Below are 16,643 nucleotides of genomic sequence, written 5' to 3'. Positions count from 1 at the left end.
ATCCCCACCCTGAATGCTAGCTCTATGAGGGTAAGACTTATGCCAGGATTTCTCTGGAGCTTAGGAAAGCAGAGGAACATTGTAGGTGCTCAGTATATGCTGGTTGAAGGGATGTGCAAAGTACTGTGGGGATTACATGAGGCCATTATAGAAAGAGTTGAGCACTGGGCCCTGCACACTGCAGGAGCTCAATAAAAGGCAGGTGTGTCAAATGTCTAACTACAAGTCCCTCTTTCACACTCAACTGTGAACCTCTTAATGTCAGGGACTGGGCCTTATTTATCTGTGTTCCCAAAGAACCTTGTACATAAGAGATGGTCAGTAAAGTTCTGTGATGGAAGAGAAACTCAACTTCTATCTTTAGTTTAGTGTAGCTAAAGACTAATGAAACCATCCTTGTTTTAAAAAAAATTAAACCTTTTTATTAGTATATTTATTTTATATATAAAAGAAATACAAAAAAAGAAACACAAAGAAAATGCTTTTATGGCAAATCAGACTTGTCGGTGCCTTCGGCTTGGGCTCCAGGCTCTGGCCCGCTGGGTGTCAACAAAGTCCGCCGGTTGTAATGACCCTTGATAATCCCCGTGTTGTTGTTCTCATTGAGCAGCTGCTTCTGCCTTTGCCTGTTGAGAGACTGGACAAGGCCCAGGACAACTGCGGCCAAGGAGTATTGCCCGGGCAGTCTTCTCGGGGGCAAGATGAATGGATTGGGTTGGACTCTTCCCAGCAGAAAGTACGTTTTGATTTTTCCTTCCTGTTCACTGATGCCCTTCACATAGATCTCCCCTCGGTAGTCAAAGGCAAAGCCCTGGTCCTTCAGGATGAGATAGGTCTCCTCGGGGACTTGGATCCTGCCGCTGACACCTGTGCTGTCCATTCGACTTGCCAGGTTCACGGTTTTGCCCCAAATGTCATACTGTGGTTTCTTAGCGCCGATAACGCCAGCTACCACGGAGCCATGGCTAATGCCTGCGGGTGACCAAAGGAGTGAGAGATGAGAGAAGAGAGACATCTCTGAGATGGCTGCACCCCTGCCTGGGACAGTGACCAGTGAGGGGGTCGCCCCTGCGGATATATCGTAGGGCCCAGATCCTGCCTCAGTCACTCATTACATATATGGCCAGTGTCCATTATTTAGCCTATAAGGACTTCACTTTTCCCATCTACAATGTAGAAGATGAATTGAGATTATGGAAGTAAGGCCTTAGCATGGTGCCTAACAACCAAGGAGGACTCGAGAAGAAACTGTTATTATTCTCACGTGGACAATGACTTATTTCAGCTGCTGGGACAGACAGAGCACTGGACCATTAGTCAGGATGTTGGGTGTCCTCCAGCCTCTGTTACTACAGAGCTCTGAGAGCTTGGGTAGGCATTTTCCTTCTCTGTCTGCTTTCAGGTCCTGAGCTTCATTCCCTTGGTTCATGGCAAAAGCCTCCCAACTGGCTTCCCCATCCCCTGTCTTGTCTTCCTGCAGAAGGTCCTCCATACCACTGCTGAAGGGCATCTGACCAAGCTCCAGCCCAATTCAACACCTACCATGGCTCCTTTGGCCTATAGGATGATGCCCATGCACCTTGGAATCACAGCCAAGGGCCTCTTGAATCTGGCTCTTGCCTGCTTTGTCAGCCTCCTTCACTACCACTCTCCCCTTCACCTTCACCTTCTCACCCTTCACCTTGCCTTGTACCCACCCCAAAGTGCTGGAGTTGCCCTCACCTGCCAGCCTTCAACGCACCTCCGTGCCTTTGTCCCTGCTCATCTCCTGGTTTGGACTGTCATGTCTGCCCAATCCCATGGTTAATTTGGCAAATGTCTTTGAAGACAGTTTCAGTGACTCCTCTTTTATGCAACATGGGCTTCTTCTAGGAATGATAACATTTCACTAATCATGTTGGTGGGCATGTCTGTCTCCTTCTAGTAGACTTAGAATTTCTCATGTATTCTACCAAACTGACTAGACACCTGCTTGGGACCAACACTATTCCAGGCATGGGGGATATGGTGGAAAGGAAAAGAGACATAGTCCCAGCCCTCATGGAGCTTACCTTCTACTGGGGAGAGACAGAAACAAACAAACAAAAAAGTAATTTATCAATGAATCATAAAGGCTGTAAAGAAAAACAAGTTGGGTTAGAGGGAGAGAGGTGGGAGGGGACATTCTGGGAGAGGGTAGTGAGGAAAGGCCTTTCTGAGTGGACATCTGAAGACAGTGACAGGACAAGCCATGCAGATATCTGGGTTAGATCATTCCAGGCAGAGGGAAGAGCAAACCCCTCCCTGCCCTACACAAAATCAGATAGAAGTGACAAAGAAATTGGGGATGCAGACCTTTTGGACCACATGGGAACTACAGTGACGGAGATCTCTCTATGATTTGCAGACCACGTTACAGGCATTACCCCGTCTGAATCCAGGTTACTACTGTGAAGTGGGGGTGATGGGTGGGGGTAAATAATATCATGCCCAGCTTTCACACGAGGAAACTGACATTCAGAGGGTTCGAATAGCTTGCCCAATGATGTAGAACCAGTCTCAGTGGACCCCAAACATAAACTGAGATGCCCAGGGAAGCTAGGAAAATGATTTTCTAACCCCTGAACAATGCCAGAACTCAGAATTTCACACCAAGGGTCAGCCCTGACCCCAGCGACATCTCCTGCTTTGTTCAAGGTTGATGTTCTGCTTTTTTAGTTCTCATTCAAGTGTGTAGTCAATGATTTCAGAAGGGACACGTAGGGTCGATGGAACATGTGGGAACAAGCCCCGAGCATCCCAGCCATAGATCCAAAACATAAAACAGAACTTCTTTTTATTTTGGTGAATGAAGGTGCGTGGCATTTGCTAGCTCTGACAAGTAAGATATTGGCATTTCTTGACCCTTGTTTCTTGAAAGCTACTCAGGGAAAGCTAAGTCAGTCGATGGTATGCTGGCCAGAGGACATCTAAAATCTGAACACTACAGCAAAGGCTGTGTTAGCCTGGAGCCTGGCAGCCAGAATGTCATTGATCTGTCCAGACATCTTGGAGCACCTTCCCAAGTGGCCATTTGGCTGTGTGATCATAAGCTATTACTCTCCTTCTCCGGGTCTGAATTGACCCACTATGAAATGAGGATGTGGACTAGAGCAGGGGTGTTTACACTGTGCTGGAGGAGGTCTTCTAGAATCAGCAGGGATGCTGAAGACATTGATGAGTTATACACATCATAAAGGGTCACTAGTCACATTGCTATGATTTCCATTGCACTGTTGCATTACTCTTGGATGTCTCTAAGCTCAAGGAAGTGTGAGCTGCGTGACCAAGGGAAGAGCTGAAAGGTTTTCTGTTTGTCCCTGAACAATACAGCATCTGACAAACTTAGGAGTCAAATCCTGCTATTTTTTAGGGCATTATCCAGAACAACTGGGGAGCAGCACACTGACCAACAGCATCAGATGACATGAAGTCATAATGAAAGGACAGATGACTCATCTCTCTCCCTCAGCAGGGCCTTGTGTGGGTAGGGTACTGCACAAGTAACTTGGAGGAAAGGTAACTTGTAGTGTTTGCTGTGTATTTCTGTACACAGGCCAGCATTGTTCCCTGGCTTCTGGCACCCTGAGTGACAAGAAGGCCAGACTGGCCTGAGCTGATGCTGTCCTTGTCCTTGGCAAGGTCACACTGAGCCTGCTGCATTTTGCAGGAGAAAGCTACCCATGGCCCAGGGCATGGGAGGTTCTGATGGAGCCAGGCCAACCAACTTTATGGGACCCCACTCACCACACCTCCAGCGGCTACTCACCAATCCGGAGTTCGAAATTGTTGAAGGAATGTTTGTTGATCTCCTGTATGCTCTCAGTCAGGGCGAGGGAGAAGTCAGCCAGGGCACACAAATGTCCCCACTTGTCTTCACATTGCTGGAGCAGAGGGGAGAGAAGAATTCATTCACTGTGGCGAACATGAACCTTTCTGCAGCAGGGGCCTGTCCTATGTCCTAACCCACCTGTGTGCCCCTGAGATGGAGATAACCAGATATGTGAGCCTCTGTACACTCCAGTCAGCAGCATCCCCGAAACGCAGGATGACGAGAGATTTGCTGAAGCAAGTGTAATATGCATGGCTCATCATATTCCTTTCCCCACATCTACACTTGTTGGGTTGACATGCCATGCATTCCTGAGTACCCTTACAGGTGTGTGTGTGTGTGTGTGTGTGTGTAAGTGCTAGGAAATCTGTATATTTCCTTTGAAGCACTCACACCATCTGTTTAAGGGATGTTTCATATAGACCTTTGCTCACAGAACTCCTGAGGGAAGAGGAGAGTAAGCCTCAGGGCCTCTCTGAACCTCAATCTCCTCATCTATAAAATGGGGATTTGCACACATGCCCTGACTGCTTCCCAGGGATTGCATGAGACTGCGTATTTGAAAGCATTTTGTGCTCCTCCAGAGCAGAGCAGAGCAGAGCAGAGCAGAATAGAGCAGAGCAGAGCAGAGCAAAGCAGATCAAATCATTTCAGTGGTGGGCCAGGTAGTAATATTTTAGGCTTTGTCATGGTTGCTCAACGCCGCCATTTTAGCTTGAAAGGAGCCAAAGATAAACTATGTATATATGGGTATGGCTGTGTTTCAATAAAGTTTTATTGACAAAAACAAATGGTGGGTCAGATCTGGCATGCAGGCTGTACTTTGTGAACCCTGCTATAAAGCTCCACACATGTGCATCCAGTGACTAGTGTGCACGTCTTCCCAGGTAAGTGCTCGTGGAATGCTTCTAGGTTTTTAGTTGGAAAGCAAGTGAAGAAAGGATGAGAAGAAGAAATGAGGATTCCTTCTTCCTAGTAACGTAGACTACTATCCATGTAGGCTTTTGTGTGGGAGCATGACACAGTCTCAGGTCTCATCTACTAACGCTGGAAGGTAGATGCTAGTGTTCCTACTTGACACTGGTGCCCGGCCCATAGTCAGCCCTCAACAGAGTGGGAGATATTATTAATATTCTTACATACCAAAGAAAACAGGTTGGCATCAGGGGTTTGGTAATACCCACGACTAACTCATACCCAGGGTAATTTTGTGGCCCTGATTTTGTTCATCAAGTCAACAACAAGGCTCAGATGGAGCCTAGAGGTTTCTCAGTTGTAAAGAAGCATTGTTTCATCCAGTAGACCCCACTGCCCATGGGAGCAAATGTACGTCACACAACTAGAATATCCTGTTCATCAGAGTCTCTCCCCATGCCCGCATGCAGGCTGATGACGGTGGCCTCACTGCCTTCACTGGCATGACCATAGTGATGCATCTGCCATGCAGTGTGGCTGAGAGCAAGGAGTTTCTTTACCTGTTTTTCGGGGGACAGGCCTGACACGGCCATGTAGGTGCTGCCAATGGTCTTAATCTTTTCAATGTCTTGGAACCGGTCTTCGCCGAGGAGCTAAAATAGATCCAGGCAATGATGTTAGTCCTGGTGTTTATTTTTCCAGAAGATGCGGGTGCTTTCCTGAAACAGGGCCCGGCTCACAATGAGGACTACCTGTGTCTGGTTTAGCATCCTTGAGACAGCTAATTTTCTCTCTGAGAAGCATGCCTTAAGGCAGTCAACATATGTTTACTGAGCACTTGCTAAGTGCCAGGTGTCACAGGGGGTGTGCCCAGATACTCTTTAAGGAGTAGATCTGTTTCAGTGAATCTTCGAAATATATGGTTATTTTATTGGTTCAAAAAAGAAATCACAAATGTTCCCTGATCCACCAAAAAATCTTTTTGGCTATACCTTCAACATGTATTTGGAATCTTAACACTTGCTGTCAGCATACTGGTCTGAGCCATTGTTGGCTTATACCTGGCTGTTGTACCACCAGGACCTACCTGCTCCCTCCCTCACCCCCACACTTCCACGCCAGCAGCCAGAGTGATCCCATTCCATAGCAAGTCAGATCATGTCCCCGGTCCATGCAAAACCCTCCTGTGGCTTCCCATTCTACTCCCCCCAACAGATGTCCATGTCCTAATCCTTGGAACCCGAGGATATGTTACCTTTCATGGCAGAAAGGACTTTGTAGATGTGATGAAGTTAATGATTCTGAGATAGGGATATACCCTAGATTAGCTGGGTGTGCCCCTAAGTAATCACAAGCATCCTTATAAGCGAAAGGAGGAGGCAGGAAAGTTAGAGAAAGCAATGTGGGGGCAGAAGCAGAAGTCAGAGGTGTGACTGCTGGCTCTACAGATGGAGGAAGGAGTCACAAGGCAAGGAACGCAGGTGGCCTTTAGAAGCTGTAATGATATGGATTCTCCCTTGAGCCTCCAGAAGGAACAAAGCCCCGCTGACACCTTGATTTAACCCGTGAGATCCATTTTGGACTTCTGACCTCAAACTGTAACATAATTAATTTCTGTTGTTTCAAGTCACTAAATTGGTGGAGATTTGTTACAGCAATGGTAATGACTAATACAGTAACTATCCATTGAGCTTCTGCGATATCTCATGAACAAGATGGGAGGTCCCAGCCATCCATCCGAGGGCTGACAGCCCAGGCAGGGGCGGGGACCACATGTTAAAGAGAAAGGAACATACTTACAAAGCCCAGATACAAGGGCGGGTTAGGCCAGGTGGAGACATCCAATCAGTGGGGCGTGCATATATCTACTAAGGTAAATTGAAATTCAATTGGCCACCCGTGTATGACCTAGCATGACTGTGCAGTTTTCTCTGTGTGTTGCTGACCTAGCATGACTGTGCAGTTTTCTCTGTGTATTGCAATCTCATTGTCCACCTGTGTATAGCCCAGCTCAACCGCCTCTATAAAAGTTAGTCTGTGAGGCTGGGAGGGGTCGCCTCTTTGAAGAGATGGCCCAACCGGTCAGTTTGATTCTCGATGCTTGGCGCGAAATAAAGCTTTGCTTGACCTTCACTTTGTATCAGTCTGGTTCCTTTGATTATGGACCCAACAATAACCCACATCCAACCCTTCAGGAAATCCTTAGCTCACCTTCAAAGATATCCAGATTCTGTTTCTCACTACCTGCCCCACACAGGTCACACATCCATGAAGCCAGCCCTGGGTGGAGGATGTAGGTTCAAAACTCAAACCTCCCTGGGTCCCAGGGCTAAGCTCTAACCTCCGATTCCCCTATGTTGGTAGGGATTTAGATACAACTTTTGGTTTTCCAACTCTCTGTCTCCCTTTAAGCCTATAATATGCTCAGGGGCTCATGCCACAGGTGGGTCAGACAAAGAAGATGAGATGGGTTTTCTACACAGGACTTGCTACAGGCATCCTCTCAAAATTAATCTGGAACTAAGAAAATGTGAAAAATTCCAAATGGAGAGAAATTCTTCTGAGAAACAAGGAAAACACTGGCAGGTGCTTTTGTGATTTGGTTTGGTGTGTGTGTGTGTGTGTGTGTGTGTGTATAGCCTGATTCACAGCTGAGGCATGCTTTGTTTATTATTTTTGTTTCTTGAGCTAACGTGAAGCCACTGTTCTGCCCTGGTGAAGGTTCCACCAACCACACCCAGGAAGGGAAGTGGCTGCAGCAGCCTGCACGTCCTTAGCCTGGGATCACATCTGACATTTGCCCTTGCACACAACCAAGCAGTTTTGGTCTCTTAGCAGCCCTGTGGCTGTTAATATATTAGCTTGGGGATCTTGGCATATCTTCGGTTGTCCCTCTCCCTCTCTCTGCCTCCTTATAATTGCCTTTCCCCAGTTTCCTAGAGGGAAGGGAGACTTTTCTTTCCTCTTCTCTTGGAATGACTTGGCCACAGGCCAATTTCAGGCTCAGACAAAGCTGCCTCCTCCTCAGAAGTCAATCAGAAGGCAGCAAGAGGCTTCATTATTTCAACGAATGTCCCTGCAGCAAATGTATCTGCCATATAGCTAAAAGCATCTGGGGACATAACATGGTTCCTAATCAACCCCTTTATTAATTCACTCATCCTCATTGAGCGCTGAGATGTGGGAGCACACTTTGGCCTTCAACAAGCAGGGGCCATGGGGCAGGGAGGCCCAGCATGGGGTTATTTCAAACCCAGTCTTGGAGCATGCAGTCCATGAAATGTTCTGCTTTCCTCTGAGCCAAGAAAGAGTGTCTCATGCTCTCAGATTCCCATGGTACTTTTATCAGCAAGAAGGGCAGCATCATTACTAAAGTCAGCACCAGGGCATCTGGCTGTAGCTTATCCAGGGCAGAACGTGGAGGTCTCTCTTGACACAAAGGAAGAAGGCATGTCTGGGTGTCCCAAGGACCCATGTGGGGAAAACTGAGTGCTTAGGGTTGGCAGGCCAGGGAACTTTCCTGCTGACTGCATGCTCTTCCATCTTCCTCCTCTGCCCTTCCCTTCTACTTCTTTCCCTTTCCTCCCCTTCTTTCCTTTTAAAAAAAATTTTAAAGTTAAAATTTAATTAGTTAGCATATACTGTATTTATAATTAGTTAACATATACTACATTAACATATACTGTGATTCATTAGTTGCATATAACACCCAGTGCTCATTATATCACACGCCTTCCTTCATTCTCCTCACCCAGTTACCAATGCCCCCACCCACCTCCCCTCCAGGAACCCTGCTTGTTTCCTAGAGTTAAGAGTCTCTATGATTTGTCCCCCTCTCTGATTTTGTCTTATTTTATTTTTCCTTCCCTTCCTCTATGTTCATCTGTCTTGTTTTTTAAATTCCACATATGACTGGTCATATGGTATTTGTTGTTCTCTGACATATTTCGCTTAGTATTATGCTAAGTTTCATCTATATCCTTGCAAAGGGCAAGAGTCCATCCTTTTTGATGGGTAAGTAATATCCCATTGTGTATGTGTGTGTGTATATATGTATATGGATATATGTATATATGTATATAAATATATATGTATATGTATATGTATATGTATATGTATATTCATCAGTCAATGGACATTTGGATTTTTTCCATAGTTTGGCTATTGTGGACATTGTTACTATAAACATTGGAGTGCAGGTGCCCCTTTGAATCACTCTGCCTGTATCTTTTGGATAAATACCTAGTAGTGTAATTGCTGTGTCGTAGGGCAGATCTGTTTTTAGCTTTTGGTGGAAACTCCATATTGTCTTCCAGAATTGCTGCACCGGTTTGCATTCCCACTAGCAGTGTAAGAGGGTTCCCCTTTCTCCACATCCTCCCTTATATCTTCTTTTCGATTCTCCCTCTCATCTCTGCCCTCTTCTCTCCTCTCACTTCCCTCCAGTTCCTCCCCCTCTCCTCCTCCTGGTCTAAAACCCGGCTCCAGGACCAATCTTACCCTCTCCTAGCCAATCCAACTTCCCTCTGCAAAAACCCACCTCTTCTACTAGGGGCACTGTCTTTTTTTTATAAGACACCAGGTGTCTACAAATTGGGGCATGGAGAAGGAAATTTAGTTCATATTTATTTATTACAATTTAAAAACATGTTCTTGAGTACTTTTAGGGGATGGGGGCTATAGAGTTTGAAATAAAACTGCCTGATGGCTCAACCTTCAGACATTTTTTTTAAATACAGCTATATTATTATTTTTTTTAAATTTAAAGATATGTTTTGGATTACACTAGTTTATCTTCACCTTGCTAATTTCCAGCTTGTTTATGTCCCCTATTAATTGATTGATTGATTGATTGATTTATCCCTTTAGCAAATACTTAGTGAGCATCTGTTATGAACATCTCCTATGTTCTAGGCACAGTGCCAGTCCATGAGGACTTAACAGGTTACATTAGAGTATAATTTCTATCTTTATGAGTGTATGGCCTGTCACAAAGAGATGGAATAAAGGTACTATTATCATGGAATCACTCTCCACTCTCCACAATGCAAGGCCTTCTTTATGAGTACACTTAACCACTGACTTCGCGAGTAAAGGTGATTCAGTCTTCTTGTCCCTCACTAGACTGTAAGGCTATGGAAACAAGGAGTGACCACGTCTTATTTATCTTGATCCCCACTTCCAACCCTAGAACAACTAAAATGATCACTGTTGCCTTTTGACTACAGAACTAGAACCATAAATGCCAGTTAATGGTTAAAAACCAAAACAGTATGGTGGACCTGGGTTCAAATGTTGGCAGCACTACTTAGTGGTGGCAAAAGCCTGGGCTCTCTTGGTGTCCCAAAGCCTCAGTGTTGCTTCTTTATAAAACAAAAGCTAATAATCCCTACCCTGTGGGTTTTGTTGAGGGATAAGTAACAACTGAATGCTATATATTGAAATTGTTTTACATTTGTGGCAACACATGGTAAACACCTATACTAATAAGGTAGGTTTCTTTCCCAGAACTTAGTGGCTAGTGGGGGCTGCAGATCTGTACACTGAAGGGTTTCAGGCTCCATGATGGAAAGTTTCAGAGTATAAGTTTTTCATGGAAATAGGAGTGACAACATTTACATGGCTAGAAAGGAGATTAGAAGAGGTGTCAGCACTAGAGAAGATATTTGAAAGGAGTGTTCAGTATTAGGTTTTCTGCTGGCCATGATATTGAGGGAGATAGGACAGAGTATGGTAAGGATGGCATAATTTTGGAGCCGAAAGAGCAGAGTGTAGAATAGCCAGGTGGGCATAATGGCTTGTAAGCAGCTGGTTGGTGGGTAGGGGGCCAGGTGGAATGCAGTGGGAGGAAAAGCCAGAGAGGGTACAGGGATAGCAAGTGCAAAGCCTCAGGTGACCTTATGAGGAGTTGACAACTGGAGACACTGACGGGCTTTAGGTTTCAAAGGGATGTGAAGAGATAGTCATGCTTTTGGTAATAGCTGAGGTAAGGTGCAGGAAGGGGCAGCTAGAGAATGCTGCAGTCATCCAGGGGAGAAGTAAGATGGCCAAGAGCAAGAAGAGGGCAGTACTGATGCTGATGAAGGGACAGACCAGAGAGTCATCAAGACGGAACCCACAGAACTCAGTAGCTAAATGGAACATGGGGATCAAGGGAGAGGACATTGAATGATGTCACAAATGCTCTTGGTGCCCCATCCACATCTCCATTGTGGGGTCATTCTCAAGAATGCCATGAGGTCTGGCTGCTGACAATGCACTGCTGCACCCTTTTTTGGAGAACTCAATGAGCCATTGAGAACCACCTTGCTGGATATGCTGAGAAGTGAGGCAACTTCTTCCACCAAGGGGCAGCCACAGCCAATGGCTGACAAACACAGGTGTACACTTGGCCCCCTTGCCTCAGTGTGAAACAACCCCGTGGTGTCGCTTATGCTGCTGAGCTCCCCAGGGATCAGGCTAGGAGGCTAGATCTCCGCTGAATCCCATCTTTGCATGGCCTCTTCCTTAGCATTTTCTCGATGAATCACTTCCCTTCTCAGGCCTGGGGAAATGGATAGACAATGGTGCCCTACTTGAAGCTAGAAGATGGGGGTGGCAGAGGATCACTCCTGCCAAGTCTGTTCATGTAAATACAGTGCAGTATAAGTATATCCCCCTATGTCATGTGTTCTTTATACTCATGGAGCTTAAAAGGAGAAAGCACTATCTGGAACATATGCATACTTGTATTTAGGTCTTTGACCAAATGTGAATTGATGGTTTTATCTCTGGCACTTTGAGGAGATGGAGAAATGTCCCCAGCAGTCCCAAGTCTCTGCGATGCCAGTGTCTGCATAGCAGGGGCCTCCAATCAAGTGCTGGTTTTGCCATTTGATGGTGGCTTGCCATTGGGTTAGATTGCCCTGCCTCGCTGAGACTACTGATCTCGATTCCCCAGATGGAAAAACAATGGTGTTTATCTCACATGATACTTAAATTAGCTAATACATGTTTGTGTTCATGCTGAAGCCTGTGGTTCTGTGAGTACAAGCTACTGCCACAGCAAACGTGATGCTAGGACAACAGAGATGCCCACTGGGGACTGTAGGTTTCTGAGGCTTTGATTTACCTCATCGAAGTCAGCAATGATTTCATTCAGCAGGCGCAGGCACTCCACTCCTTGGTTATTCATTTCAGTCTGAGAGTAAAAGTCTGCAAACCCCGGGATGGAGGCAAACATCACCCCGACGGCATCATAGGATTGAGAATACAGCTCCTGCATGGGGAGACACACAAAGGGAGCCAGAAACGGTCATCAGTGGTGAGGTTCTGTGGTGATGCTCCCCCATGAGCATGTGCACTTGCACCCACAGTTAGGTGTCCATGGAGAGGACAGAGAATGAGGCTCTGACACCATCATGTCAACATGGTAGCCACATGTCCTGGGGCCATTGACAATTCATGGTCTCCAGCCTTGGCTGGGCCCTGAGTTCTGACTACAGATCCTTTGTCCTTGGTCAGTTTCCTTCTCTGTTCTAGCAATGAGTCTAAACCCTCACCATTGTCCCTAACTTCACTCCCCACTCGATTCCTTTCAAGAAATGATCTCATCTCTTATCTCTGTGGCAAAAACTAAGGCTCTTGGCAGTGACCCAGCTCTGTTCCAACACTCATACTTGTGTCTATGTTCATATTTATTTTCATTCCTTCTGCTTCCGTTGCAGACAGTGCAGTCTCCTTCTGCTGAAGGTCAACGTTTCTACCTGATGTCTTGGCAGTTCCTGCTTCTAACTTCTTCAGCAACTTCCTCCTGCAGTGATCTTTTTCTTTACTCCTTCTCTTCCTCCACCTCTTTCTTCTCTGCACCCCTCCCCCTTTCAAATATCCCCCATATGGAATACTATGACGGGCCCTGGAACCTGAACACACCTGTGGCCACCCACCCATCTCTCTTTCTCTTTGTGCAAACTTCCCAAGCGAGTTCCCTCCATTGCCTCTCCCCACCCTGGCAATGTTCACTCACATGTCAGGCTGAGATGAAATGACTCTGGAGTGGGTTAAACTGCCAGCCAAAGTGGAAGAAAATCACCACATGGGTATCCAGTGGGGTCATCCCTCCCAAGACCATGAGTCTCTTGACTTTCCTTGTTTCAGTGATGCCGCCTATGTGTTCCTTATGTCTGGCTCCTTCAGAGATGCCTTTTGGGGCTTACCTTCCATCTGAAATGTTGATGATGGCTGTGGTTCTGTCCTTGACCCACAGCCAGGTCCAGAGTTCACACACTTACCCGGGCCATCTCGTTTACTCTTAACCTTTCTCCGACATTCAGGTGGGACAGCCTCTGAAATCCTGTCTTCAAGTCAGCTCCCACTCTTGGGCTTCCAGCTGCTGGGCCCCAAGCTGGGCTGTCTTCATACTCCTCAAGCTATAAATGCCACACCCAAATGCTTCTCCTCTCCGCCTAAACCTGCCCCCTCATGCTCTCAGTGGGTGGCACCAGTGTCTCTGAGTCATCAAGGTTAGAGATGCTCAGAGATGCCTTGACACCTTCTTCCTCATCATGTCCAGATTCAGTAAATTGCCACCTTCTACTGGCTTTCTTTTTGTCTCAGATATTTTTTCTCCCTCTCCTGCCCAATGGCTACCCATCTTCCTTCCCACACTGGGTTCCCTGACTTGTCTTGTCCCATCCCAAAGCATGTTTCCCATGGTGGCTGCAGTGATCTTTTAAAGACAGAATATTGACCATGCCTCTCCCATTCTTAAAACCTGCCAGTGGCCCACAATTGCCCTCAGGATGAAGCTCAAACACCATGCCCTAGCCTCCACCTTTCTCTTCAGCCTCATTGCCTGTGATTCTCTGCATCGGACCTCATGTTCCAGAAACAGTGAAGCATTGTACTCCTATGTACTCACCATAGTAGATGCTGCAGGTTTCCTGACTGACGGTTTCTCTCCCCCAAGTTCAGCTGTGGGCTCTTGCGTAGCTTTGCATGGAGCTTTTCTCTGACCACTAGAGGGCACTCTGGCCCCGTGAGCAGCGGGCTCACCGCTCCGGGAAATTAATGTCCCTGGGGAGCTGCTCTCAACCACTGACTGATGGCAATTGTCTTATGGTCCTCCACTCCTTCACTCCTTGGGCCAGGCAGCTGTGAGGTATGCTTTTGACTTGTCCCTGAATTCCCAGGGGGATTGAGCTCCAGTCCCCTAGAGAGGAAACTAGTCTGATAGTGCCGCATTCAGCCCTCCTCTTGCTTCTCACTGTCCTGCCTGCCTGGGCTTCCTGGAACCACCTCAAGTGAAATACTTTCACTCAAATCCTTGTCTCAAGGTCTGCTTTTGGAAGTGCGCGCATGCGCGCGCGCGCGCGCGCGCGCGCACACACACACACACACACACACCTCACACTTGAATGCTTTGATTCCTACCGTCTGTCTCTTCATTTAGTCTGAATTCTGTGAGGCAAAGACCCCATGCCATTCACCGTAGTGCCCTCTAATCACCCAGTTCATATTTTCTGGAGGCCTGCACTATCACGCGTGCTGTCTCTGGCATCTGGTACAAGATAAATGCTCTAACCTGTTGAAATTAATGCCTCCCTGGTCTTTGCAGGAAACAATAAAGTTAACCAAGTGCTTTCATATGAATTCAATGATTTAATCCTTGCAATGATCCTGTGAAATAGGCACTGATTCTTATTGCCACTTTACAGATAAGGAAAATGAGAGAGAGAGAGAGAGAGGGAGAGAGATTGAGGAGTTAAACTGTTGTTTGGTTCTAGATCATACCATTAGCAGTGGAAGAGCTGGGGTTGGAAGACCTCAAGGACCCTCCCCACTCTGCACACTTGGGCTCTTCTCCTCTGGCTTTCATGCCCTTGGTCTGAGAAAGATGGTGTCTCTGATTCAAGATCAATCAGTCTTGGGCTTCAAGCGTGGATGAATCTGAGTGAATACTTTCACGAGTCCTTGTCCAAAAGAGCACAGGCTGGTGGTGACTCACTGCACTGAGTTGGGCTGGGCAGGGAGTGAGGAGAGCAGATTGTGGCCAAGGAGCTGAGCCAGGGCACCTGGCTTTCTAAGGGGTGTCCATTCACCTTGGCCTTGAGCAATGGAGTGATACCCCAGAAGGAGTGATACCCCAGAAGGAGACTTACTCTCTGTTGTATCTGACTTCTCCAACTGGCTGTGATTTGGAGCACAAAAAATCCATTTGTTACATATTGTATTAATTTGTTCAGGCTACCATCACAAAGTGCCACAGACTGGGTGGCTTAAACCCAGAAATTGATTCTCCCACTGTTCTAGATGCTACAAAGTCTAAGATCAAGGGTCAGTAGGGCTGTTTTTTCCTGCGGGCTCTCTCCTTAACTTGGTGATGCCATCTTCTTCCCCTGTCTTCACATGGTCTCCCCTCTGCCTGTGTGTCCTAATCTCCTCTTACAAAGACACAGTTAGAGTGATTAGTGCCGTGCCCTAATGGCCTCATTGGAACGTAATCACCTCTTTAAAAATCCTATCTCTAAATACAGTTGCATTCAAAGGTACTGGGGGTTAGGACTTCGACATATGAATCCTGGGAGACACAGTTCAGCCCATAACACTCATTATTTCTATTTTCTGTTTCAAACAGAGAGAAAATAGAAAACCCTACCAGTGCCTTCTGAAATCCAGTCCATAATGACCCAGTGGGCCAGCTTGCCTCCCACTTCTGCCTGGTGATCTATAAATGCCACTGTGATATAAAGGTGGGTTTCCAGGGGTTTCTCATCAATCATTTATCTGCCTGAGTGTTCTCACAAATCCTAGATTCTCCCAGCCTCTTCTTGGTTTTTCTTTATTAGCTTCTGCCGACAATCAGAATGTTCCGATTGCTTATATAACACAAATAATGCTAATAATGTCAGCTACATCTATGGGGAGCTTCCTGTGTGACAAGCCTTACACAGAAGGCTGCACACACATCACCGTGTTGAGTGCTCACAATCCCAGGACTTAGATATAGTTAAGATCCTGGTGTGTACTAGAAGGAAAACTGAGGCACATAGCCATAGGTAATTTACCCAAGACCCGCGGTTAAGATACAGAGGTGGAATTCACCCCCTGCCTAGGCAGTCTGACTCCAGAGCGATGCTGCCATTACTGCTATTAATGTTAATAAGCAGACACCAGGACCCCAACCACCACCCCAATAACAATACTAGTAATCAGGGTAATGTCTAAGAATAAATATCACTAGGACTGGAAACTGGATCTGGTAAGTCCTTCTGAATGGATGGTTGATTTCACATGCGGTGTTGGGGTTCCCGGAGCATAAACTTCAAGACCTAGGACCTGAGTTCAGATCTTGACTCTGTTGCATCCTGTTGGAGTGGGGTGGGAGGAGGCTCAGTCCTCTCTGTCCGGTGCTAACTGGTGAAGAAAGTGGCTATAAGGAACAAAATCTAGGGCAGTGGCCTTTCAAGTGCACCAGGTGGTCTATCTATACTGAACCCACCTTGCACTGGGCTGCATTGAGCACTTCATGTGTTCTCCCCTGATTTAATTTCCAAATTGACTCAGCAAGGTCTGTATTATTTCCTATGAATCAGATGAGGACCTCAGAGAGGCTGGGTAAGCTGCCTAGGTCACACAGCTAGTTAATAACAGAGATGGAATTTGTGTGCACACAAGGAGGTGAGGGGTTGGAGGGGGCATGGAAGAGTGCCAGCCACCTGCCTACAACTTTAAAGACAATCCCATTGTTCAACACTCCCCAGTCAACCACTTTGAGTATGCCATCTGTTTCTTGCTATTTTGGGCTCAAAGAACATAAGAGCACTGTAAACTGGGGAGGGATTGATGAATATAGAAAAGCTATTATTGTTCTATCGTCCTCTGGTCTGGGCTTCATAGA

The 16,643-nt window shown here is 46.5% G+C and overlaps 1 protein-coding gene across 3 annotated transcripts in view; it reads right to left on the bottom strand.

Annotated features, from left to right (window-relative positions):
• Positions 1–479: 479 nt before the first annotated feature.
• Positions 480–16,643, bottom strand: part of ADCY8 (adenylate cyclase 8) — a 215,718-nt gene continuing 199,554 nt past the window's right edge. For all 3 annotated transcript variants that reach the window (XM_032873521.1, XM_032873519.1, XM_032873520.1), the window contains 4 exons: positions 11,877–12,023; positions 5,326–5,418; positions 3,788–3,902; positions 480–972 (listed from right to left, as the gene is read on the bottom strand). In XM_032873521.1, coding sequence (XP_032729412.1) covers positions 485–972; positions 3,788–3,902; positions 5,326–5,418; positions 11,877–12,023 — 843 coding nt within the window. In that variant the 3' untranslated portion in view covers positions 480–484. The remainder of the gene's footprint in view (positions 973–3,787; positions 3,903–5,325; positions 5,419–11,876; positions 12,024–16,643) is intronic.

This window comes from Lontra canadensis, unplaced genomic scaffold (assembly GCF_010015895.1).
Source record: "Lontra canadensis isolate GAN:19392208 unplaced genomic scaffold, GSC_riverotter_1.0 scaffold49, whole genome shotgun sequence".
Classification (NCBI taxonomy): Eukaryota; Metazoa; Chordata; class Mammalia; order Carnivora; family Mustelidae; genus Lontra; species Lontra canadensis.
This window is presented reverse-complemented; position numbering and strand designations above follow the sequence as displayed.